At 36.9% G+C, this 26,760-nt stretch overlaps 1 protein-coding gene across 7 annotated transcripts in view; it reads left to right on the top strand.

Annotated features, from left to right (window-relative positions):
• The window catches only part of DENND1B (DENN domain containing 1B), a 260,389-nt gene that overhangs the window by 138,056 nt on the left and 95,573 nt on the right, over window positions 1–26,760 (top strand). For all 7 annotated transcript variants that reach the window (XM_057726003.1, XM_057726001.1, XM_057726007.1 and 4 more), the window contains 3 exons: window positions 9,927–10,027; window positions 15,448–15,493; window positions 19,921–20,022. In XM_057726003.1, the coding sequence (XP_057581986.1) occupies window positions 9,927–10,027; window positions 15,448–15,493; window positions 19,921–20,022 (249 nt within the window). The remainder of the gene's footprint in view (window positions 1–9,926; window positions 10,028–15,447; window positions 15,494–19,920; window positions 20,023–26,760) is intronic.

The following is a 26,760-nucleotide window of genomic DNA, read 5'->3' as shown; positions in this document are numbered from 1 at the left end:
TTGCTGCCCCCCCCCCCCGGGAAAACCAGCTGATGGGGAGGGGAGGGAGGCTCCGGCCACTGGGTGCGCTGACGGCGGTGCTCCCGACAGCCAGGTGCGGGAGACGCCTCCGTGCTGCGGGCACCCTGTGTGGAGCTGTCGTGCTGAGCCGGGCCGGCCCCTGTGGCCTCCAGAGCTGCTGTCATGTGGCAGCCTGGCAGCCACCCACCGCACCTGGCAGGCTTTGAGGGAGGGGCCTGGCAGGTGAGAACACTGGAGCTGGGACGTCAGATCCTGTCTTCCTGACAGGTCTCTTCATTGTCCTCGCCCGACAGAGCTCAGCATGATGCCAGCTGCTAAAAGGAAAAGATATCTAAAGGGCGTAGATTTATTTTCACAGATCAGACAGAGAGGGGTACACTGGGAGGTGAGAGGCAGTAAATCGGTAACTGGTACAGTCCACCCCTTTGGGTGCTCAGCCTGCATCAACACCATCTAAATCATGTGCACTTCCTGTACAGCAGTGAAACACAGCTCTGTGTCTGCCTAAGAGGTGTAGCTGTCCTTTTACAGGTGTGGACATTGTCACCCTTTCCCCCAAATGAGAAGCAGCACAGTCCCAAGAGTCACTCAGTCCATCGCTTCAATGACAATCACATTTAATTTTTTGTTAACTAAGAACAGCATGTATGTAAGATAAAGATGAGACGTATAGGAAAAAAATGGTTAGCTGATAAAAATAAACATAAACATATGAAAGGAAAATTAAAAATATGGGAAGTACTGCAGCCCTTGTCTCTGGAACTGAGCATGAAACGTGACTGCTGTTTCGGACTCTCTTCTTCCGGTACCTGTTCCACGTTCCCCTCACCTCAGCCATAGCTTCAGCTTGCTGTTTTTTGTTTTTTTTTTTAACCTGGTTTAATGATATAAACTGTCATTTACAAAAGCCTGGATCCTCAGTAGTTATGTGTTTTGCTTTTTTTTTTTCACTCCAGTCAGTAGATTAACCCCAATTTTTAGCATGTTGATTCGGTGGCATTAAGGGACCCAGAGGGCCAGGTGGCTGTCTCATCTTCCAGTTCAGGTGGAAGCATTCCCTTGTTGGGATGTCTGATCTCCAAACCAGAAGAGCTCTGCGTGGCTGGGGCAGGAATTAGAACTTCCTCAAGGGTGGTGTTAAGAGGGACAGTGAGAAGGCCACCCCCACCCCACCCCTTGACTCCGGGTCCCATGGAAGCTGGCTTTGGGAGAAACAACCCGTGAAATGGTTTCTGATTCAGAGCGTATCCTGCATCATGTAGCACGGAGCCCCACCCTTTAAGGGTGCTGTTTCTCAACTGGCGTCACAGCTGAGTCTTCGGTGAGCCGTCCCCCTTTCAGTTAGGCCAGCGGCTTCTCGGTCGTAAGTGAGGGTGAGAGTAGCTGGGTTCACGGACACGAGCCTCTTGCTTTACTTTGCTGGTAAATGAACACCTTGATGAGATTCAGTGCTTTATGGAGTGCCGTGCTGACAGGTATGTTATTCTGTGAGTCTGATGATAGTGGTGCTGGCATTAGGATCATGGGCAGAGAAGACAAACCCTTACCCAGGATGTTTATTCCGGTGAGGATGAACCTAATCATGCCTCCTCCTTAACGGAAGAGGTTCAACATAATTAACCTGCCACTGGGCAGCCTACCTGACTGCCATGGGAGAGGGCCCCCTAGGCACGTTCTACTACAGAACCGCCTGAAGGAGGTGTCAGATATTACTGTTGGGTACCACTGGCCAGTGTCCTACGAGAGCCAGGCTCTGGAGATGCACAGGCCCTGCAGGAGCCTGCCCCAGAGCACAGGGAGCCAGGAAGCCATAGTTCCTTCCTCCTGCAGTGCATCTTCTGTGTCCTCTGCTGGCAGAGCTCACTCTGTCCTCCATCTGGAAAGAGGAAAAATGCTTCTAGGGCCCAGATCCATTATCACAGATGGGTAGCAGGCAGTGAATTTGGAGCTGAGAGGCATAGACTGAAGGCACAGCTCCCACAAATCTGATATTTTATTGTGATTTACCTCAGTGATAAAATAGTTGTTATGGAAAGAGTAAGAACTAGTTAACCACTTGAGAAGAAAAACAAGACCTTTATTTTGAAGGAGATATTTGACATTGGTAGAGTTTTCCAAACATAGAGTATAAAGGTATTTATTCATTTGGTATTGATAAATATTATTATTCGCCAGGTACTGAGAGTTTCAAACTTATTAATTTATGATTCTCTAGAATCGTAAATGTAAATAATAAATTATATCATGTCAGTCGAGGCCAGTCAGTGTGACTAGAGCTCTGATGTGGGACATGTCTGAGGGATGGTGGCAGATTAAAGAGTTGACCTCAATATCACACCTGGTTCTTGGAAGGAATTTGTGTTTTGTTTAGGAAATATATACGTGTGTGAGAGAGAGAGAGAGACAGAGAGAGAGAGAGGTTGTGCTACAAAATCTAGCTGTAGAGATAGCAGTGGCCAGATTGTGGAGAATCATGTTTGCTAAATGTGGGGGTTTGGATTTTACCCAACAGATTGTGGGGAGACAGATGAGGGATATGCTGTGACCTGGTTTATTTTGGGGAAGAGAACACGGGTGGCATTAGAAAAAATGGAGTAGGGAAACTCTGACTGACAGGCATCTGGTTAAAAGGCAGTCACAGTAATTAGAACAAGAGGTGACCGGCTCCTGCACTGACAGTGACCACGAAGGGTAGATGAAGTTAGGTTTCAGAAACGTGGCTAATAAGGAAATGTCTGTTGGGTGTTGTGTCTGCTTGAAAGTAAGTAAAGAAGAGGGAGAAGTTTAGAATGACACACAAAGGACAAATATTCACCAGGTATTTACTTAGTGTCTCATAGCTAAGGGGGCAGGGCCCGATGTCATTTGCTGCTAGTAAACTGTAACTCTGTAGTGTGTGTGTGTTTATATGTGTGTTTTTATGTAGGTGTGTTTATATGTGTGTTTTTATGTAGGTGTATATATTTATAACTGATATGCATACGTACATTAAGTATATGTGGGAATGTTATATGCAGTTTTAATGATACAGTGTATGTGTATTATTATCCATTCTCATGTGATTATGTGTAATTTACAAATAGTCACTTCACTTACAGGGATTCAGAAGTCCCTTTGGGGCTGCTTTGGTTGCACTTGTGATTGTCTGTCCTTCAGTTGCTAGTGGTTTGCCATCAGTTTTGTTCCTAGCGAGAGGTATTTTAAGTTATGACTTTCAAAGATGCCTAATAGTTAAAAAGTAAGTTCAGTCAATTAGATTTTATTTATTGGTTGTTTGGAATATGTCCCCAAATATGATAGTAGTGTGATTATATCAATAATATCTTCTAAAATTAGCAATTTGTGTTTCAGTCCTGACTACTCAACTAAAATATTGAATGACTTCATATAAGCCATTTTTTCCTTTTGTCCTAAAGTTTATTGTATAAAAAAATGAAAGAATTGGATGAGTGATCTCTAAGGTTCTTTCTTAAATGCAGCGATTCTTTAATTATACTGTTTAGTTTTTAAGTAATCCCTTAATTTTTAAAATATAGTTTTTATATAATTCACATGAACATCCTAACTTTACAGTCCTCCAGAATCCAGGGTCTACAAGTTTGTGTAGAGAGACGATAGATGTATTTGAGCGGTGTTATAGTGTCAGACTCTTGAAAGTTGTGGAAAGGTAGATGGGCCTTCTCCAGGAAAAGCTCAACTGCTACAGAATTTGATTGAAGATGTGAACTTGAGTGCAGTAAAATTAGTGCTGGGGAGAGTCACATGGGGAGGAAATGTGTTTGAAGGCCTTGGCGTCCATGGGCAGTAGATCTTCAGAGTTGAGGTGGGGCTGGTCCGACAGCCGTGGTGCATGTAGAGGCTTACCCAAGTGCAAGCTCCTTGAGGGCAGAGGTCCCCAGCGCCAGTAGTGATGCCTGACACGTGTTTGGTGTCCCACATCTAGTTGTGTGATCTTGGGCAGTTGGTTTAACTTTGCTTCAGTTTCCCCATGTGTAAAATAAATGAAAGAATGAGTACATGAGAGAAGCAGGCAAGAAAGCATTAGAATTGTTTGGCTCGGAAAAGCTAATAAACCAGTGACCAGCCGTGAGATGAGCAGGACTTTCCAGGGGACTTGCGTGTGTTGCAGAGACATCAGGATGAATTTTAGTAGTGAGGTAGCAGAATTTACCATCCTAAAGGAATGGAGAAAGAGAATGAAATATGAGATAATATTTGAGTATAAAAAAGCACTGGAAAAGAAATACGTACAACCAAATACTGTCTTTTTTCATGATATAAAATTGCTGTTTCTCTAAACATTTCTTTACAAGTATCACTTAATTTGAGTGTTAGAATTTTACTCAAGTAAGAATATTTTATAGTTGGGATAACTTAGCAGTTTTCAAATATCCCGCTGCTACCTCTTTTGGCCTAAACTTTTAAGTGTGAATGTACATTAAATGTGTTTAAACAGATGGTTTCTTTATGCTTTCCACTAAAATGTTTTTCATTCCACGAGGAATTTATCACATCCCCATCTGCAGCAGCTTATTTTGTGTACCTATAGCTATTTATAGGGCTTACATTTCTGAAGTAACTATTGATTCAGGTAAAATCAAATGACGCCTCTAATCGGTACTTCTTGGATTTTGTGCATAAATACATTCTTAGGGGACATAAACCAGTAATTCATATAGAACTTTAGTTGAAGGCAGTGGGACTCTTACAGGAGAGGTGAGGCAGGATCCGGCTGAGAGATGCAGAGCCTAGGATAGTGGGAGCGGTGGCGCGTCAGGGGGAGGTCCTCGCCCATGAAGCCTGTGAATGAGAATCCTGCTGTTTGCTGCTGTGGTCATCACACCCAGTGGATCGTTTTCCTGTTGTCTCCTTGGAAATCTCATAATGTGTTTTTTTTTTTCCCCTTCAAAATGCATGTCTACTGAATTGCTTAAAACATAGCTTAGTTGTAGTAGTAGGCTGATTTCCTCAATAAGTACATAGTTTAAGTTTAAGAGCAAGGTATAAGTGAGGTTTCACATCGTAAAGGGAAGAACCTTGGTTTGGCTTCCAACTAAATATAGTTGCAGATGCAGATGGAGATAACTTGCAGAATTTTTATCAATTATCTTATCTTTGTAACATTTTGGAGAGAATCTGCTCTCTTGGTTTCCTGCTGAAGCTGCAGACTGTGATGCCTGGGGAAGGTTTTGTAAACTGCACCTCTATCATAGACCCTGAATTTTTCATTTAAAGGTCAACTGTTCTTATCTGTCTGTTCAAAGGCTCATTCTCCACTATATAATTAGGATAAAATATTTCCAGCCAGTATATATTATTCAAAGCCCAGTAATGATGGGAATTTTGAATCTTTGTGTATCAAAAGGCAGGTTGAAATAATGGAATTGTACTTATTGGTCTCCTGGCTTCGCCGTTTGCTAGTTGTGTGGTCTCAGGCAGTTGGTGTAACTTTGCTGCAGTGTCCTGATCTGTAAAATGGAAATAGTGATAATACTGCCTGTTTCATAACATTGTCGTAGGATTAAACCTGAGTATATCAAGTGCTGAGATAGTGCCTGGCATCATGTAAGCATTTGCTGTCCTTACTGCCGTCAGTGACAGCCTCTCCCTTAGACCTGTGGCCAGAATGGGAAGCTCCAGGTGCCTTTATTCCACCACTGAGGTCACCGTCACCAACCTTGGTTGTCAGGTTTCTCCCAATGATTTCAGAGGCCCCAGTTCTTCTCTCTTTCGCACAGTCTCCATCCGTACTTAACCTCACAGTTGTAGTGCACGGGATGAATATCCCGGTGATTTTAAGTCTGCAGTAGTCAGCACTTTGGGACTTGATCAGCTCGGTATGCTGAGTGTGCTTTGTGAAATTATCTGTGCATTTAAATACTCTAATGCCATTTAACAAAGATGATAAGGATTTTTTTTTCTTAAACCTTTATTTGGTACATTTTTTTCTTTATTTAGTACATTTAATTTTTATTCAATAATAGCAATGCATTATTCCTTCAGTTTCAAGGATGTAATGCCAGGAATATGTTCTCACCCAGACACAGAATCTTCTCCTCCCCCTCCCTTGCTTTCATAAGGAACAGCTGTGGTATTAGAGCAGCTGCTGGCCGAATGTCAGAAGAGCGCTGTGGGCTTCTAGCCCTATCATGGACCTAGTGTAGAATTTTGGGTAATTCTGATCCAAAGAAGTATGATTATCAGTTCCCTTTAAGCTTGGAGATTCAGTATTTCATAAATGACCTAAAAGTAAGAAGATTGTCCTTCTTACTTGGCTTATAAGTGGTTCTCATTTCTTTTTTTTTAATTGACATGTAGTTGATTTATAATTACACTAGTTTCAGGTGTACAACATGGTGATTCAGTATTTTTATAGATTATACTCCATTTCATCTCATTTCTTCATAGGATTGTATTCTGCAAAGCAAACTTCTAAGTCTGTCATTTATTTTCCTTAATTTGCGAAGTTCTGGAAACGTTCTAGGAAAATGATTTGCTGGGACAGTTAGCACTGTGTTCAGAGGCGCGGATAGATCTCATCCAGAATGAAATCTGGCGTCTTCGCTGTGTCCCCAGGAGGCTCCTCAGCTCCGACCCTGCTTCCTCTCTGACCTCACCTCCTGCTGTTCTCCCGCTTACTCTAATCTAATCAGCCGACCCCCTCCTGCTCTGCGAAGGTACCAAGTCTGCTCCCACCGCAGGCTCCTGAATGCCCTTCTCCCCAGGTCCACCATACGTGGCTCCCATATTTCATTTGGGTCTCAGTGCAAATGTGGCCACATCAGAGTTTGTTTCTAATCCTCCCGACTAGAACAGCCCCTCTGCTCTTACCCCGCTTTAGGTTTCTTCATAGGATTTACCTCCAGCTGACATAATATGTGCTTTACTTGCTTATTTGCTTTCCTGACTGATATGTAACTTGTGCTGTTCTGTGTCCCTGCTGCTTAGTAGAGATTAGTGATGGTACATGGCAGGTACTCAAAAACTCCATTGAACTAAACAAGTAAAGTATTATAATGTTTCTGATTTCACACTTACTTAGTGTGCTTTGACACTTTTAGAGATTATCTTTAGATAGATTTTGAAGGTGGATCTGAATTATAGTCTAGCTAAAATGTTCTGTTAACCACCTGTATGGAAAAAACAATTCTTAACTATTACTAAAAATATAAAATGTTAGAATTGATCAGATCTAAGAGTAAAGAATGTTGGATCTCTCAGAGACAGTGTTCACAGATCATTGAGCATGTGTTTCTTATGTTCAAGATTAGGAACCTGGGGTCTGGCTGCATTTGCAGGTGTGCCGGGGTCACACAGCCCCTTAGTGGCCGGGCCCTCACTTGGTCTCCGATGCACTTGACCATTCTTACTTTATGCAGCTTGCATGTAGCTGTTTAATTTCCTGGAAAATGTATTTTTCCTTAATCGTATTTTTTTTTTTTTTACTTACAACTTTATCTCCTCTACAAAGTATATCCTAAAATAGTATCTTCTCTGTTTTTTAAATCATAGTTATTACATGCTGCTGGGTGGTTAGGGGAGATCTGCTTTGGTATGTTTCTGTCTTCTTTGGAAATCTCCACTTGGATGTCTCATAGTGAACAGAATCAATATTTGCAAAAGCAAATTGCTTACAGCTCCACCTTAACCTGATACTTTTGTTATATTTCCTTAACTAATTCATCCCGGTTGCTTAGGCCAGAAACTGTGGTTTGGGGCGGGGTAGGTGGGTGTAGTATTTTTACCTCTCCCTGTCACTGCTCTGTTGCCTCCCCTGCATCTAAGAAGTTGCCAAATCTTGTACAGCTTCCTTCTTTGCTGGTAGATCTTGATTAGCTGATGTGACCCTCTGCCAAACGCTGGCCTTTGCAGAAAGTTTGTGACTTTGCTTCTCGTTGCAGAAATCATCCTCTAAGAGACCAGTCATATTCATCAGATGATACTGTGCCTTGTTAGTGAGAAATTCGTAGCTTGACTTAAGGATGACCGTTAAGGGCGTAGGGGAACACCCATCGCATTGAATAGGGTGCTTTGGACTCTGGGTGTGCCCAGTAACATGTCACCATTATTATAATTCCTCATTTTGAGAATGCGTTTTCTCTCGTTACACTGCTGATTATTTTCTCAACAATAAAAGGAAAAATACTTTCCTTTTTAAAACGGATTTAAAGGAGCTGTTTTAAAAGCCATCTGTCTGTAGATGGAGAAATTGAGTAAATTAACTGCCTTTCACAGCTACATAGTGCTTTTTAGTCCATCCAGTTACACTGAAGCATTTAAAGTTGCCTCATTTACAACCAGGGAGCACATGAAAGCTCTCTAAGAATTGGCACAACTGAGATAACCCCATTTTCATTTCCCTCTAGTTCAAATATGTAAGAGAAATAAATCTGGTATGTAATTGTTAAATGAAAGTATCTGAATGCCTCCTAGCGGTATATTGTATTTTCTATTTAAGGAATTTTAAAAATAATATTTATTGAAGAAATACTGTAGGTAAACTATTAAAATTTGTAAATGCAGAGTACTAAAACCCTTTAATGATCGCATTCTAAATGGGACAAATACATATTTTTTGCTGTATAAAAGAAATTAAAAATCTTAACTGGAAGAAATACGACACACATGACGAAGATGAATACTTTTAATAAACATTTTTATGTTTTTGGTTCAGATTAGATTAACTGACTTAAAAAATTTAGTGGAACTATCTTGCACTTAAATATAGACAAATGTTGCTATTAAGATTGAATTACTTTGTTTACATTTATCATTTTGAATTAATTTGATTACTATGTGTAAATTTTAATTTCTTTGTGTAATAGAAAGAATGGTTTATAGAAATTTTGTGGTGCGTTTTCAGATGGTTTTATTTTTAAATTCTGATTTTCAAGTTGAATAAAATGACTTTTATTCATTAAATGTCTTCAGAATGCAGACCATAGCAAAACTTTAAAATGAAGAATGCTGATTTAAATGCTAAAAAATGCTTTAAATGCTAAAAAAAAAAAAACTCAGCACTTAACAGAAATATAACTTAAAATGTAAACAAAGTCACAGAGAAAGAATTCTGATGAGGGTCAGTAGGAGGGAGGGGAAAAAAGCGATATCCCTTTGTCAAGCATTAAAAAAATATTTAATTAACTGCTTGCCAAAACAATACAATTAAAATGGCAACTACCTTTAAAATAGCATCAGTGTATTTGCAGCTGTTGTGATATAAAGCTAGGAAACACGATGTTAATCTGAAATGAACAGCTTAAATATGAAATTATGATATCCGTGGCTTCCTGTGGTACAGCTGTCAAGCTTGGGCAGCTCGCTGGTCAATAGTGACATTCTCCGTGTCAGCGAGCAGAGTCTCCTGATACCGTCACCCGCGGTTCACACGGCGCTGATGCTCCAACTGTCGAGCGTTGGGTCCCCTGGCGACACTGCAGCTTCCAGATTCTCCTGACTGGCTCATGTTTCATTCTCTGGCAATTTGCCCTAATGATATCCCCCAGGAGCTTTCAGCCTCTCCTCCTCCCTGTGCTGCGTCGGGCGCATGAATCTGAGTGAGCGCAACCTGGGCCGCACACGCTGCAGTTTCCTAGCTTCCTTCTGAGAGGCTTGCCTGATTTTTCAGTTTTACATGTTCTGAGTTTTGACCCCAAATGCTGTATTTTCAGGAAGTGATAACCGTCTACATAAGATGCCCAAAAAGCTACTTTGCTGCTTATGTATTTTTCAGAGGGGCTTCTGAAACATGAGACTTTTTACAGGCAGAATTGGTGAAGATAATGTGATTCAGGTCGTTAAATAAATTGTTTTATGAGTATCGTCAGCCTTTGATAACTTGAGCACGTCTCTCTGTCTGGAGGGTCGGCGGCTACTTACTGTTGTTTTCCTTTCACAAATTGTAGTTAACTGCCTGTCTCCACGGATCGGTCTCCCTGCTCTACCCGATGTACTGGCAGCACATCTACATCCCAGTGCTGCCTCCTCACCTGCTGGACTACTGCTGGTAAGCTGGCTCTGCCGGATTCCTGGTAGTCCAGGTTTTAGGGTTAGAAGACATCGATTCCTTTGTAGAGTAAGGGAGCTTGGAGTACATATGTGTATATATGTGAACGAGGTCTCTGAAACTTGACCTGGAGATTAGTAACAAGTATTAAAAGGTGGTTTTATAAAGGGCAGAGTAGTTCTTTTTCCAAAGGTAGCAAAAATTTATACTTGGCAAACATAAAGTTCTTTAGATTTTGTGAGTTTCTTCTGTAGTCACTTAGATAATTAAAGGCATAAATAGAAGCTGATCCAGTCTCAGCTGTGGTTAGGAACATTTTACAGAAGTCGTAGTGTCAGTTAAAGCACCATATTCCAGGTGTCAGAATTTGTCTGCAGAGTCTTCCAGAAACCAGGTTGTCTGTGTTGGAGCTCACGTTCGTTAGCTCCACCTCAGGACACACTTTCCCGTACGCATCTTCCCTCTATAGCACGCCAAGTACCAGATGCCAGCGGAGGGCTTGTCTCTAATGCAGGGGTTCCCTGAGTTGCTGGTTTAAGTCAAAGCCTCAGCCTTGAGTCACTATGAAAGCAGTGTTGACAAGTGCTGGGAGTAATTCTGAAAGGCTTCTTGGCACTAGAAGCAACTGCCAGTGACCTCACCCAGTCTGAATTCAGCTGGGCCTCTGGAACTCCCCTGTCCCCTTCCCCTGGAGCTTAGGGGAGAATTCACACGTTGAAATTTTCTATTAAGTTTTCATGACTAGCCCTCTTCAGAACAAATGATTTTAATGACAGTATGTATATTTGGCCACATGTGAATTTTGCCAGTGTGTTGTGTGTTTCCACAACATGGTAGTGTTACCAGTATTGATAAGGCTGTGAAGTAGGTTTCCAGTGACGTCCCACTGCCATTCTGCCCTTTGGGTGCTGGGAGGGAGAAGCAGTTTGGCAGGAGACTGTAGGTGTGTGGGTTAATTACACTGTGAAGCACCACACACACAAGTCTGAGAGTAAAGCTGGATCTAGAAATAGCTCTCCTGGTGTTCACTTTAGAGTGTTCTTCTCTGACCAGCATACCTAGAATAGATTAGCATCCTTGAAGCCAGGAACCTCAATTCTTTCACGTCGATGTGTGTAGTAGATCTTTCCATGCAGTATTCAGTAATTAAAACTTATTTTAAATAATTTTGACAAAAGTATTTGAAAATATTGATATATAATTTTAAAAACTCTATGTTAAAGTAGTGGTTCAAGAACTAACACTTCTAATTGTGAGGTTTGAAATTACGTTTTATCATGTGTAATGTTCCATTTTAATTTTTGTACAAAAATGTTCTGAAATCTGAGGAGGTAACATCTTTTTAAGTTCAATTCTCAGTAACGATTACACATTTAAGACTATAAAATATTGTTGTTTAGAAACTGTTGGTAACTGTTTCCAGAGATGTCTTCCTGATACTTTCTAACTCTGCTATCAAGTCCCTCTTTTTCACCTGCTTCCACTGTAATGAAGGGAGCTTGTTTTATATTTCAGTCTTACTAGTTTCTAACCTCTGAAACAGCCCCTTTAGGACAAATTCTAACAGCCTCCATGTCAGGCACTTCCCTGGTCCAGAGAGTAGAGCAGTGATAGTCAGACGAGGAGTTATCTGAGAATTCCTGAACCTTAAGGTCACGGTGATAGGCTCAGCTTCTAACATATGGAGTGGACAGTATAATATACAGTTTTTTTCAAAACAGCTAAGACTCCAACTCCCTTTCATTGTCAGAAAATTCCATGGACTAACCTGTTTTCAAGGGAAAGTGGTTTTCTTCCCTTTGCATCTTTGCAAATGATCCTAGAATCAAACTGATCTGTATGCAAAAGGGAGGAAAAATATTGGAGATTATCCCTTCAATCTTATAGTGTTTGAGTAAAGAAAATTTTGTATTCCACTCCAAAAGTAGCACCAGGCAGATGTGATAGGGGTAGATGTATATGTTGCCAACTCTTCAAGGTGATTGGACTTTTCCAGTCCTGAGGCAGTCCTGGCACCCGGAAGTGTGTCTCTGGTGTGGCATAGACTTGGAGAGCCATGATGCCATCTTGTGACCGTGGATGAATAGCGCATCTTGGTCGGCTGATGAAGGCTTGCTAAGTTGTTGGCTCATTCATTCATTTATTCATCCATTTGTACACCAGACACTTAGTAAACATGTATTTGCCAAGCCACGCGTATGTAATATAATGAATAAGACTTAGTTTCTGCCCGCTTGGATGCCCAGATGGGAAGCAGTTCCTGCGTTCGTGCACGTGTACACACACACACAGAGCACAGGGGATCTGTGATGCTGTAGGGTTAATGTCTGAGACATATAAAAGAATGCTGAGTGGAACACCTAAGAGGAAGTGCCCACCTGTCTGGTTGGGCAGGGAAGGCTGCTGGGTGGAAGTGACACCATCTGTGTTTTTCCTGTAGTCTGCGCATATGAATGGGGAGTTTCTATTTAACAGGTATAAAGTTTCAGTTATTCAAGGTGATTAAGTTTTAGAAATCTGTATAACATTGTGCCTTAACCAGTACTCTTTTGTAGACCTAAAATTTTAATAAGAGGACAAATCTCATGTTAGATATTGATACTGAAAACAAAACAAAAAGAGAGAGTACTTTAATATAGCAAGTCTAAAGTGATGTTGCCAGACACTCAACCTTCTGAGTCCTTCAGCACCTCTGTGGTAAATATCATTCCAGTACTAGTAAAAGAATAATTGTTTGTTTGAGAATGGTTGTCATCTTTTAATTTAGGCTATCTGATTCTTCTTTTTATGAAAGGAGCAGATTTTGCTTCTAAGCGAGTAGTTTTTTAAAAAAATAAATGGGAAATTAAGTTGTTTAGACTACTCTAAGTTAATAGACTGCTGTTACAGTCTACCCCATGGGTGGCCTCCATGAGAAAACCTAAAAAGAAAAAAAGCTATTACGTAGTAATTATTTTTCAGTGAAGATGAACTGCTACCAAAAAAAAAAAGCAGTCACAATAGAGCCTTCTGTATCCTTTCTTTACAAAATAATTCCATTGACAGAAAGACCTAGGATAGTTTTGCACATAGATGATAAAACATCTGTGTTGCCAGGGATCTCTTCCTGACTTACTAACGCTCTAATTAGGAGATTTCAGCTAGGGTAGCAAAATTACTTTTCATGAGATTTGGCTGACTTAATATTAGGATGTGTACAATCCATTTATCATGAGAATGAACATCGAAAACATTTCAGGTGACTTTATTATTAAGTTCTGCATAGGAATTCTTTATTGGACTTTTATTCTAGTTTAACAATTTCTGTAAATTTATTATGTTTCAAGAAATAACTAGCTTTCATGAAGTTTAAAAAGTGTTATCTTAGATGTATTTCATAGGGCTTCAGTTGGAGTTATTACTTTCGGTTCTGATGTTCTGAAATCTGATCCTTTTAGTGTCCCTTCAACATATGCAAAATGGGTGTAATAATCATAATTTTTAGGAGTCTTAAGTATTTTGATTAACACTCATTATATTAAAACGTGCTTTGAGATTTGAGATACCATGGACTTCCTGTGTGAATCTTGTCGGTTGGATAACCTACCCTGGGGTGAACTGGAAAATTGCACAGTAACTTTAATAAATTTATTCTATTTTGGGTATGGAGAAGGCTTGACATATTTAAGGTCTTGGGAGTTGCCTACCCTGTTTTGTGAAAGTTGCCTGAATCCGGTCAGGGGAGCCCAGAGTAGTTACTGGCACATATTTTCTACCTTCTGTGGGGTCGCAGAAGGAATTCCAGAGATGAGAACTTGAACTGGGGAAGCAACTAGCCTCCTTTTATTTAAGCAAAAGTGGAACAGTCCACATTTATTCCTCCTGTTTCCTTTTGAAGGTAGAAAATCTGTTAGGTCTTAAGGATATCAAGGCCTATAAATAGTTCTCAACTTTCAGTCAAATAAAATATCCAGAATATCAGATCAATTCCAGATGGTCTATTGCATAAAAATGTAGGAAGGAACAAAGCTACAGAAGACAAAGACAACTAGAAATTAGAATCTAGTGCAATATGATATAAGAAACAGGGTAATAAGGATTGGACAAAGAACTTGAACTGTTCTTGTTCTTTTTTGTGAATTCTGGATATCGAAGTTAGTGGCTAGCCATCATAAATTAGGAACTGTTTAAGGTTACTTCGAAAACAGTGGATCTACCAAGGTGCCTGTTTTATCTGTTACTGGTTCCCAGTAGCAAAGTGGATATGCAGGGGTTTGGACAACTCTGTTCTAATGATGCCAGGGATGTTTGGAAAATTATGCAAATCCTTTGAAAAAGAAGATTATCTGTTTTCATTAACAGAAAAGGTTTGCAGTAAATATAACACAAAGATGTATATAAAAGAAATGCCAAAAATGTTTTATTTTTAAATAGCTATTTATTCACGTATCTTCTATCCCATTTGTAGACATTGTTCATTTTCATGTTTTCTTGTTAAATAATATTTTAATTTTGAAATGTCAGGTTGAATAATTTTCTCCCTATATTTCATGAGAAATATTTTTGAAATTACTAGTAAGTCTGATTTTATATATTACAAAAAACTATTTAATGTCTGTATCTTCTGCTAGAGTATAAGCTCCAGAAGGGAATATATTCTGCTATGTTGTTTATTCTTGTACCCTAACCCCTGTGCCAGGTGCTGGCACATGGGTATGCTCCACATATTGTGTTGAACTAATTAATAGCATTCATAAACTTATTTGAATATTTTTAAATTTATTAAAATTATATTATTACAATTAAAAGTGAGATAAATAAGAATGTATAGAGTTGAAATAATAGGTTACGAGTGGAACAATAGCGCAGAAATAGAATGGTAGCAGTGGGGAAAGAAAGTATTTATCTTTGCACCTCTAGTTCCCAAACCGTGCCCAAACCCAAACCTGGCATGCAGCAGGTCTCCTAAATACATTGTGACCGACTGACTCCAAAATTTTCGTGACATTACGTAGGTGTGAAACAGTGAATATATATTAAGAAAATCATATAGGAATCTAATTGAATAAAAAAGCTGTACAAAGAAATGTGAATAAATCTGATGATTTAGGATATATTTGATAGGAAGTACAGAAAAGATTCATCTCAAACTATGGCCTAGACCCTAATATTCTTCTTAAATTAAAAAAAGCTTTTTTAAACATTAATTGTTAATTATAAGTGGTTTTGTGATTTTATATAAATCAACTTTAATTTGACTATATTAATGGCCTCTAAGATTAAATTTGAATTTTGCATGTTGAATAATTTTAAATATCTGAGTGCTATGTTAGAACTACGCACTTAATAAATTTATTTTTTTAAGCATTCTGAATTACTTATATTCTTGTTTCAGTTTTAATGAACTATATGAATATATACATATATATTTTTTAATTTAGTGCCCCGATGCCATACCTGATTGGAATACACTCCAGCCTCATAGAGGTGAGTATCTTTCTGACGTGAGATAGTGATACATTAATTCATAAAAATAATAGTGAAAACAGTTGTGTTTTGAAAGAGTATCAGTTGAATAGGACAAAGAAATGACTAGGTGCATATTTGGAGTATACTTACATGGTCATTTTCACAAAGGCAGTACTGAAATAATTTTATTTTAATTAGCGTGCACAGTGACCATCTTCAGTGGTAGGAGACCCATTGATAGTGGATTCTGTTTGGTTGAAGTCATATGATAAGTTTTAAATACTAAAAACCTTAGTCTTTGATGAACTACTTTCTTTATGGAACTTGAGATCTTTTATATCTATTTCTCTTTCAGAAGAAATATTTCTTTATTATGAAAGTAAGAATTTATGTAATTATGTCATAAACAGAGAGTGTTTTTATTTTGCAAACTTCACTGCAATCCAGTGTATCAGTGCTTTTTCAAAAGATTAGTGTTTTAATACACTAATCATAACTTTTAAATTAGAATATAGCTTTTTAAAAACTTTAATTTTCAAGTCCTGTTGGGACTTAAAATGTAGTGTGTTTTTTGGTGTGTGTGTGTTTTAACTGTCATTCCAAAATGACTTTTGTCACTTGTTATCCCTCACTCTGCTGATCAGTGAAGAGCCTGGTGATTATTTTAAAACTCCTGAGCATCCTTTGTGGACAGAGTTGTGCTTTAACCATTAATAAAGACTACATTTTAATGAATTTTTAGTGGTTTTAATTTCTTTTTAATTTTGAAGTCTGGGTTGGATAACATTATGACTTTATATTTTGTTAATTTTTAGAAAACTTGTTCTTACAGACCAAGGTACTTGCAGTGAAAGGACAAATTGTATAAGATAAACCATGAATAAATAGGTGTTTAATCTGCTATTAGAGTGTGGAATATATGACTGGCATTTTATTCATCAGTAGTTTGAGTTTTTGCAAAATCTAACCGTGGTTGGTTGGTATGGTTTCAAAAAAAGTCATCAACTTTGATTTTGATGTTAGTGCCCGTATTTCTTCTTATTTAATGTACCTAATAGAATACGTATTTTTATAATATGTATATAATACGTATAATACATTTTTATAATACATTTATTTATACAGATGAAAAATATTTAAAGTGGTTGATTGTACCTGTTAATGATATTATTTTCACATAACGATTCTATAGCAACTTTTAAAACAAATGATTCAGCTTTTCCAAAATACTGTAGAAAGGAGTACATGCTTTAAATATTTAATACAGTTTATCACATGTTTATTGGATACCTGTAAAGAAAATAAGTCCCTTTTTAAAGGAGCAAACTGAAGGACTTTTTACTCCATAGAGTATTGTCTCGGAGAAGCAGTCCTTTCTAACGTTAAATTGGCTCTTATCATTAAATGAAACTGTGTAAAGCCGTGATTGGATCGGCTGAAGTCTCTGCACCTTTTATACTCTGGATTTATCAAACTATCTAAATAGTCAGTTTTATTTGGTTTATTTGGTTTAATAGTTAATGAGAAACTATACTAGGAACTTCAGGAATGACTTTAAACCAGTTGGGTACCATTTAGTAACTTTCTTCTTAATCTTTTACCAGGTGATACATAGCCAGCAATTCCATTTTTATTATGACATTATTAGACAGATTTTTTTCACTAAAATTCTGATCTTTTGTGCTTTTTTATTTTATATAAATGGTATTATAATTAAAATATAAATATATATTTACATATTTTATATATGAGATAGAACTGAATAATTTTTCACATTTTGTTTGGCTGCAAATACAACTAATTTTTTGTGGAGGAAGAATCAAAATATTCTCTCTCAGTCAAGACACTTTCAGCACTTTTTAACAGTTTTGCAAAGACTTTTAAACATAATTATTCAAAGACCTGAAATTAGTGTCTTTCTAAATCTTTTTTAAAAATTATTTTTATGTGATCATAAGTAAAAGATGGCTTGAAATCTCTTTTTGAAATGTAAATTTGCTTCTAAAATGAAGGATAAGGGCATTTAGGGGTGACGTCAAAGCAGACTTAAGGCCTGCAAATGATTGGGAATAAACCAGAACAGGCTACAAATGTGAGGGTTCTATTATTTATTCTAATACACAAAGGATTCTAGATGAAGTGTTGCCCCAGTGTCAGTGTCTTGTGGCTGCTGCTACCGTGTCCCTCCCTCACTCCATGTGCAGGACATGCAGGTGCACTGCCGTCACCTGGCAGGAGCATGGTGTGTGGAGGATGCCGGGAGACTTGCCAGTTCAGCATCTGCTATTGTTCTCAGTAAGACTTTCAGTCTATGTCCTAATATTGTTTTCTTATTTTTGAAGAAAAAAGTCCATTGTTTTTGCACACTTTCTTACTCTTTCCCCATCCAAACAAGTTTATGAATTGTATGTGACATAAACACATGGGCAGAGAAAGTGCTACCATTTCATACGCCATGTGACCTTCCACTCCTGTTCAGGGAAAAACGGCTAGAGCCTGATTTGGAGGGAAATAATAGAGAAAATACATTAATATGAATCTTTTTAAAAAAAGATTTAAATCATATACTGTTCTTTCCCCTTTTTTGCTTAAGTAGAATTGTTCTCGTTTTAGGGAGTCTCAGTGTGTTGATTTATTGAAGTGAATACATTTTCCTTTCTTACTGAGTGTTCCCGTTAACAAATTTTAATATTCAGCTATTATCAGACTTTTTGAAAACTAAGAGAAACTTTGAAAAAAGTATACATTTCATACTAATGCTAATTTCCTTTATTCAGAGTTTAGTGTTAGTGTCATTACAAACATTTTGCGGTCACATAACCATTATCCTGGGCTATTTAGATAAACTCGTTTCGTTTCCTCCCTGAAAAATACATCAGGTTTCTGGATTATTTTTACATTTTCTGTTAAAAGGGCAACTTAAAATTGAAGATGGAAATAAAAATTAAGATATACTTTTTCCATGCAAATGTCATTAATAAAAATATATTTTTGCTCATAAAATAGGTTATTTTTGTAATTATGCTATAGTGGATTTGTAGATAACCACGTGTTTACATATGTAAGCCTCTTCTACATATATGTATGCACATGGAAAGGGAGTGAGTTTATCCATATGTTTTGTCAATAGTATCACTGTTATAAGTGATTCTCTGTTAATTTCTTGGAAATGGCCATCTTATGAGTCTTACTTTAGAATAATTATGTCTTTTACAAGATAGAGTTTTAGAACCATATGTCCCTTGAGAATCCATATTCTACATGGACATTACGGCTTTCTTAACACATAAAAATTCCTTACTCTAGACTACCGTTTTCCTAGCAAATGTAACGTTCTACCTGATACGCAGAGATTTGAAATTCTAAATGAATCACAGAAATCCAGTCTTGGCTAACTTAAGAAATTGGCTTGGCCAATTTAATATTTAAGGTATTTAAATAATCTGAAAAATGGCTATTATTCTAGAATGTCGCTTTTAAAACTACTGTACTGAAATTAATTGACCGATCGCTATGGAACTCTGCAGCTATGGAATCCTGGGTTGATGGATATATTTCATTAATGCACACCTTACTTATTTTCATTAGGAAATAATATTATTTGCTGTCATTTAGATAAGACTAATAGAATTATATGATTTGTTTAAGTAGACATGTTAGTTTAAATGGGAAAAAAACTATAAATATTTTCTTTCTTTAAGGGTGAAAATTTAATAAATTCTGATTTTTCAATTGTGCATATGTTGAGATAATTTGACCATTTGACTAAGCTTTCAAACAAATATGACAAGTCAGATAGTTAATCTGATAGGCTATTAAATTTTATCCTTTATATTAAATTCCTGGGATCAATAGTAACTAACAATAAATTCCATATTACTGCTCTCTGTCATTTTTTCTTAGTCAGCTTTCACTTGTCATCATCAACTTATACCAAATGGATACGGAGATATAGAGAAAATATTTATTAATTTAAAACTTAGTTTACTACTTAGTAGTCATATTTATTGTTTTGTGTTAACCCCGCAGTATGATTTGTGCTAAAAATAGTTATAGAACTGGCCACAAGTTCCTGTATTATAGGATTGAAATTCAGTTGGTAAAATTTAAAGGATATGAATTTTTATAGTTTAATATAGCCATGCTTTTTTGTTTTTGTTGTAATATGTCTTTGGTAGTTAAATTACGTTCAGTATCTCCAAACTAATATGTTTAGATGAGTAAACATGCTATTTTAAGCATTTGTACTCTATGTTTTCGAATGGTTGTAGACAGATGTTCTCATAAGGCAGAACTGTTAACATTCTTTTATAATGTAGAATTATCCTTTTTTCTTTTCCTAAGGGTAATGCGTTAAGATAATTTTCTCTACATATCTAAGCTCATTACAGTTTTGGAAGGAAAATATACTAAGATGTTTGTTTATAATTGTGTTTTTTAAACAGAGAGTGAAAAATAAATCATTGGAGGATGTGGTTATGTTAAATGTTGACACAAACACTTTAGAATCACCATTTAATGACTTGAGCAGCCTACCGAGTGACGTGGTAAGTCTGGAGGATATTTTGTGGTGAACATACATATATATGTTTTCTCCCGGACCCTTGAATCACCAAGAGTTACTTTCCCACTTTTTCTGTCTGGAATAAAAGGGTCACATATGTGCATGTGGCGTGAGAGGATATTTAATATCTTTACCTTTTGGCAGCTGAGGAGATGCTGGATGGAACATCACATTCCTTATTGTAAAAGTAGGATCGTAATTAAAAAGCTAGATGCATTCATTAGGCAGAGTTTCTTTAAACGTAAGTCTCTTCATCTCATCGTAATCATTATATTACAAAGTAGGCATTTCTGTCTGCCTAGTGGCATGTCTTGCAAAAGAATGAGAGAGTTTTTGAAGGCAAGAAGAAGAAGGGGGCCAATTATCGGCTTTTGCTTCCCTGCCACCTGCCAGCGCTTTTCCTTTTAATTAATGATCTGATGGCACTGGTCAATATATAAGAAATGCTTGTACAGTTGGGGTCAGAAAATTCTGGCTTTGATCTCCCTCAACTTTCTGAAACATTTATTTGTTTTCTCTAAATTATTTCAGTTTTATTTTAATCTTTTCTATCCTGCTGAGGGCCTCTAGAATGAAAACCTACACTGTTTGTCATTTGCTCTGGCAGAGCAAAGACTGCTTACTTAGAATTCTATTTGTAAATTAAACTGCAAACCCAGTTTGTCATAAAAGACATCTGATCCTTTTGAAATGACGAAAACTGTCTTTTGTCTGTAAAGGCTGATAAATTAAGTGCCAACTCTCTTCTGGTCTTTGATCTTGCAGAGGTTTATATGTGTGTGCATGTGTGTGTCTGCAGCTTATAATAGGATATATTCTGTATTTTGTGTTAAATAGTCTCCAAAGTGCATTTTCTGGCCTTCGTATTCCTTACAACAGGGTAAAAATGCAGATTGTACTGTTTCTGTATATATTCTAATGGTTATTTTTAAATATCTTTATAACATAGTCCTAAGTTAAAATAACTCCCCTATTAAAAAGTCCATTGTTTATTCAGATATATTAAAATTTGGGAATAAAAAATCTTCAAAATATTTTTTTTTCTATAATATTGCATGTACTCTGAAATCATTATTAGGGAATTTGAAACAAAAAGAATTAAAATAATCTCAGACTCAAAAAATACAGCAGTACTAGCCTTGATTGCTTTTATGGCTAGTGATAGGAAAACTGTGACTTTAAAGTCAAAATCAGATTATTTATGCCCATAAATAACCTAAAATACTTGCTGACCTTGAAGCAAATTAAATTGAACTACTTTATCTTACTGTAGTAAAATTTATGCTATTGTATGAACAAATCCCAACCTAGGCCAGTGAAGAATTATATTATCTTTTTACCTCATTATAACTAGATTGCCTCATTATAAAAATTTTGCAGAAGCTGCTAGAAAGGATCAGAGTTGTTCATTTTAGAAATCCATCAAAGTATTCTTCACTGGGTAGGGGCATAATTACGAAAATAATGTCCTAACTTTTAAGAACGTTTTCCTCATGTGCATGCAGTTCCTACTATTAATTCCCTGAGAAGAAAGGATTGTTTATTTTTTTTTTAAATGAGGAAGAATAAGAAAGAGAAAGAAAAAAGAAAATCAGCTCTTTTGTGTTCTATTAAAATTTTTATAGTCAGCTCCAGTGATAGCTGAATATTTCTTTGAGAAAAACAATCTTTAATAGTAATTTTTTGATGGGCGATTCTTTTTAAATTGGGAACTACGCTTTCCTAGTAGAATTAGTTTGATATTAAAACATTTATTTAAATATGTGAAGAAGTTAAACAATATTCACGGAATGTAAAAGCCTAAATATATAAAATGACAGGAGGGACCATCTCATTGTTTATTTATAAGCCACAGCTAACTAAACATAACTGTAAGAGTAAAAAATATTCATAAAAAGGCACTTTGCAAGGTGATGTAGATATAACTATATATATGCTTGAAATTAAGGACAGCAGACTTAGACACATTTGAAGAATGAATACACTGAAATAGTTCTGAGGTGGAGCTAGGACTGTTTACTGAAAGTATGAGATGTTTTAACGTTATAGTCATTTTCTAAAAATATTTCAGGTGATTGTTTAATCAATCTCTAATAAATTTAGCTTTTTCATCAGTTTTCCAAAGCCATCTCTTATAGTAGGAAATATGATAAAGTATCACATCATACTTGCTATAATTATAAATGTTTTAAATGAGACATGTTAAAATCACTAATGATCGTACTGAATATTTTTGTGACTTGAATTATTAGAATATACTTGAACCTGAAAAATATTACTGTTGGTATTGTTTGATAAGTTAATAAATTAATGATATTTAAATGGGGGCCTTTTAAAATCATTCACCAAAACATTTAAATTATCCTTACAGGCTAGATGACTTTCTGTGCATGTGCACTTTATTATCGTGTCAGTTTGACCAGTGGTCTTGGCTGTTCAAAGGTCAGTGGTCACAGTTGTCCTGAATTACTAGTTCTTTTTTCCTGTGGACCCTCTGCTGTGTTGCATGCTGTAATCTTCTTAATGGCTTCATTCCAATATTCACACATAATATTTTAGATTTATTGACTGTTAGAAATACTACCATGCCAGTAGCAGTTCCGCTACTCTTAAGGTATTTAAAATTGGAAAAATAAATCAGGCCAAAGCTTTCAGGAATCCTTTGTTTTCCTTAAGAGAGGGGAAAAAAACTCTCTTCCTGTCTTCTGACAAGAACAGTTGTTTTTCGATTTCATCATTTCACTATAGATTTGGGTCATTAAAAGGAAAAACACAAATTTTATTGGGAGTGATTTTAACGACATTGATTATTACACGGAATAACTTTTAAAAGCAGTCGGTCCACTAAAATATACTTTTGTAGTTTTTGTCTACGAATCCATTGTGATTTTTATTTTTTTTAGTGGCTATGCCAAATATAGGAGCCTTCAAACATGTAGTTTGAGTGTTTTGAAATAAAGAAGTAAATTTTAGGGCTATGTAACAATATCAGTTGCAGTTAGTTTTATTGTGGTATGTTTTTAAGTGGGGGCAAAAGAGCCAGTTGGATTAAATATAACATTTGAAATCTCAAATGAGGTCATTTTAATTTAAGAAAATGCACTATTGAGACACCCTCCATTGCAAATATATACACAAATTTAGTTTCAATTACATAATTTAAAATGCTGTATTTCTAAGGTATCAGTGCTCATTTAAATTATTATTAACATTTTAAAAACTAATTTGGAGAATTGTTACTATTTCAAAAATAAATAGGATGTCCCACTTGTGGGAAAATTCAACTAATTAGCATTATAATGAGATATAGGAAATCTGTCTTTATGTGAATATTAAGTTAAAACAATTATAAACTAACTCTTATAGAAGAAAGGTTAGAATTGACAACTGAAAAAGTTACATGCATTAGAATATTCATTACTAGGAAAGCAAATTTTGACCTGTATTTCTTAACTGTTTAAATAATTTTAACTTATTAGATTGTAAAAGATAACATACTCTGAGACAGGTCAGCGTACTTATACCTCTATGTTAGATAAGAGGATAAAGGCACAGAAGGTACACTGTTAACAGTATGTCTAGAGCTTTAGTTCACGTCAATCGATGCTCAGACTTACGCCCCAAACTCCAGAGCGTGGTCTCTCTGTATAAACGTGATGCACAGTGTGATGAGTGACTCTTAAAGCTTGATGTGGAAGCTTGCTCTCCGTTCTAGTCTTGTCAAAGAAACGTCATTGTGACCTATTTGAATTAAATTAGGATTGTCAGCACGGTTTTAAAAACTCATATTCATGTTCTCTGTAATACTACCGGAAAACAATTTTCTATTTTCTGTTATGAGCTTATGTAGAAAATACAGTATGTACGCTGAAGATAATTGTACCATTCATGGTAGGCCACAGTATGTTATAGGACAGCGACATTTAGTATAAAGCATATTTAATTATTAAAACATTGGAGAGGCCTTATTATAGAGTCATCTAAAATACTGTGCATTTTATACTGAGGCTTTCAAGTGTCACACCAAGGAGTAGGTTAATGGTTTACTGTGATGTGAAAATGAAAGACACACATTGCTCCGATTAACTAAAAATCATTACAAGCCTAGAGACCTAGAGGAAAAAACCCCAACTCTACCTTTAAAGTTTTTAGATATCTGTATTCAAGTGAGTTAATTAATTTGGGAATAAGTTTGGAAAAGAGTTGGCTTTTTCAGAGAATTAAAAAAATCAGCTTAAAAAATTAAAGTATATAAACAAATATAATTGTTACAACCATGCAAATAAGTTGATAAATATGTTTAATTCATTGGATATTTCCTTTACTCTAACATAAAGATTTAATATGTTAAATTGTCATAGTATGTATTATAAAGAAAAAAAAAAGGCCCCAGAGAATATTATATTAGTTCTAGGTTTGCCAGAGCCTGCTGTAATCCTTATCACATTCAGCAGTGGACAAAGTCCCGACAAACCTGTGGAGTGTCCAGATGAGAAAGGTAACAGTTTCACTCGGGTTCTAGAGTAACTGAGAGGACTTTTCTAATTTAATAGAGTAGCCTCCAGAGACAAACGTTGCTTTCAGTTTGCCCCGAGCGTAATGCTTATAAGGGTATTTTCTTTATAAGGGTATTTTCATGTGACTTTCTACCATAATGGAAGGGAGAAAGCTGGAAGCAGGTTTAATATCTACTTTTGTGGCTCTGCGTGCAACTGAGTATTTCCTGTCCCTGGAGAAGGAGAGCAGGTTGTGATGGCAGGCACCGTGCTCCTGCACCTGACTTTGGGTGTCACAGAGATTCACCCTTCTTCTAAGTAGCTATTTTCAGAAATGAGATTGTCTATAAAAAAGGTTTTTTGTTTGTAAGTAAACTATGATCAGACCCTGCTATTTTTTCCTATTATTTTCTTGGTGTGTATTTTTTAATATAAACTTTAAATCCAAAGCATAACAAAAATAGAAAACTCAAAATCTTAATTAACTAGGCTCCAAACATTTAAAAGATGTTCGTTGTTTTCTCTCGGCTGCATGAGAGAATCTGTGCCTCACTCTGCAGGACCCAGCCCTGCAAGATTCCTCCCTTCATGTCTCTGTACGTTTGCCATTTTAAAGTTGATTGATAGTTTGCTACTTTTAGTGATTTTCAGTGCTCATGAATTTCCTTGGCTTTCTCATGGCTTTTCATTTCCATCTAAATTAGTTAGCCTTTCCCCTAATGTCTTTTTTCCTCTTGTGTCATCTTCATGTGCTTTTCTCTCTTCTTACTGCCAATGTGTGTGTGTATGTGTGTGTGTATATGTGTGTGTATTTATATATTTTTTGGCTTTAAAATAATTTAAAAATGTTTCTTGTTTTTTAAATTCTTGACTTTTCCATATTCGAGTGACTTTTTGTGTGCACTGTCACAATGGTGGCTCCCAAATCTTGCTGATACCATGATGACTTGGTGGACTTCCCAGTGAATTCTGTTCCTGGGCACCGTCACAGATACCTGATCCAGTTAACTAGAGGTGTTAATGTAGGAGCATGCCTTGACAGGTTGTTAATTTGTTCATTCATTCAACAAATATTGATTGAGCACCTACTGTATGCCTGTATTGTGCTGGGAGCAGAGGGGACAGGAAGACATACAAGCTGTGGTCCTGGAGCTCATGTTCCGTTAGCTGAACCCAACACCAGGTCACGACGATGCTGGGGAATAGCTGGGTTAACCCAGTTGGGTTAACCAAGCACCGGTCAAAACTTAGGATTTCTATTACCAAAGAGAGGGAGAGTGAATGTTGGGAGGCTGACAGCTGTCTCTGCCGTAAGCAAGCCAAAATGAAAATAGTCGTAGCCAAGCTGAGATGCCACTCTTACCCGTCTACAAACTCAGATCTGCCTTTTGTGGTTCAGCTCAACATGTCAAAACATCTGTGTGCAGAACTGGCCTGAAGGATGAGTACGAGTAAGCCACGCAGAGTGAGAGGAGGAGAAATAGCGTATACAAAGTTTCTGCTCTTGGCAAATTCAGGAAACGGAAAGAAGTCCTGTATAGCTTCAGTTAGAGGAAGAAAAGAGAGGGTTATGCAAAATGAGGTGGTAGAGACAGGTAGGAGTGAGAGCGTGGGAAGTCTGTACTTCTTGTTCGGGACCTCCGGACTTTATTGGGAATTCACTGGAGATTTGTAGCAGAGGAGTAATAGTATGGTCCACTTTGACTAATAGTGTGACCATCTTGAGTTCTAGGCCCTGAAGTTCACCGGGCATAACGAAGCAGAAATGAAGCAGGAAGAGCAGTTGAGAGACATTTGCAGTGGTCTAGGTGAGAGATAGTAGTTGCTTGGACTTGATAGTGGCAGGGATTTGGAGAAAAGCGGACAGATTTGAACTCTATCAGAGGTTGAATGGCTGGGGCTCGGTGATTACTGCTTACGGAAAATGAGAAAGGGTGCAGTGTTGAAAGGACCTGCAAGGCTCCTTTTGGAGCACCTGGATGCACAGACGTGACATTGACATTGGGCTTGAAGTGGAGTAAGAGGGGTTTTGGTTGTCTTCATTTTAAGATGCCTCTGAAGGGAAAATAGTTGTAGATGACACCATATTGTAGGTTTTGATAGGTAATTTAAGCATTCAAAGAAACAATGTCATGGTACCCTCTGTGAGTGTATCATATGTTTTTCATTTAATAAATGTTAAAGGTTACTGTTTTAATCCTTAAATAGAAGTATGTTAGAAAATT

Source organism: Hippopotamus amphibius, chromosome 3, assembly GCF_030028045.1.
Source record: "Hippopotamus amphibius kiboko isolate mHipAmp2 chromosome 3, mHipAmp2.hap2, whole genome shotgun sequence".
Classification (NCBI taxonomy): domain Eukaryota; kingdom Metazoa; phylum Chordata; class Mammalia; order Artiodactyla; family Hippopotamidae; genus Hippopotamus; species Hippopotamus amphibius.
The sequence above is the reverse complement of the archived record's forward strand: the minus strand, read 5'-3'. Positions and strand labels throughout refer to the sequence as shown.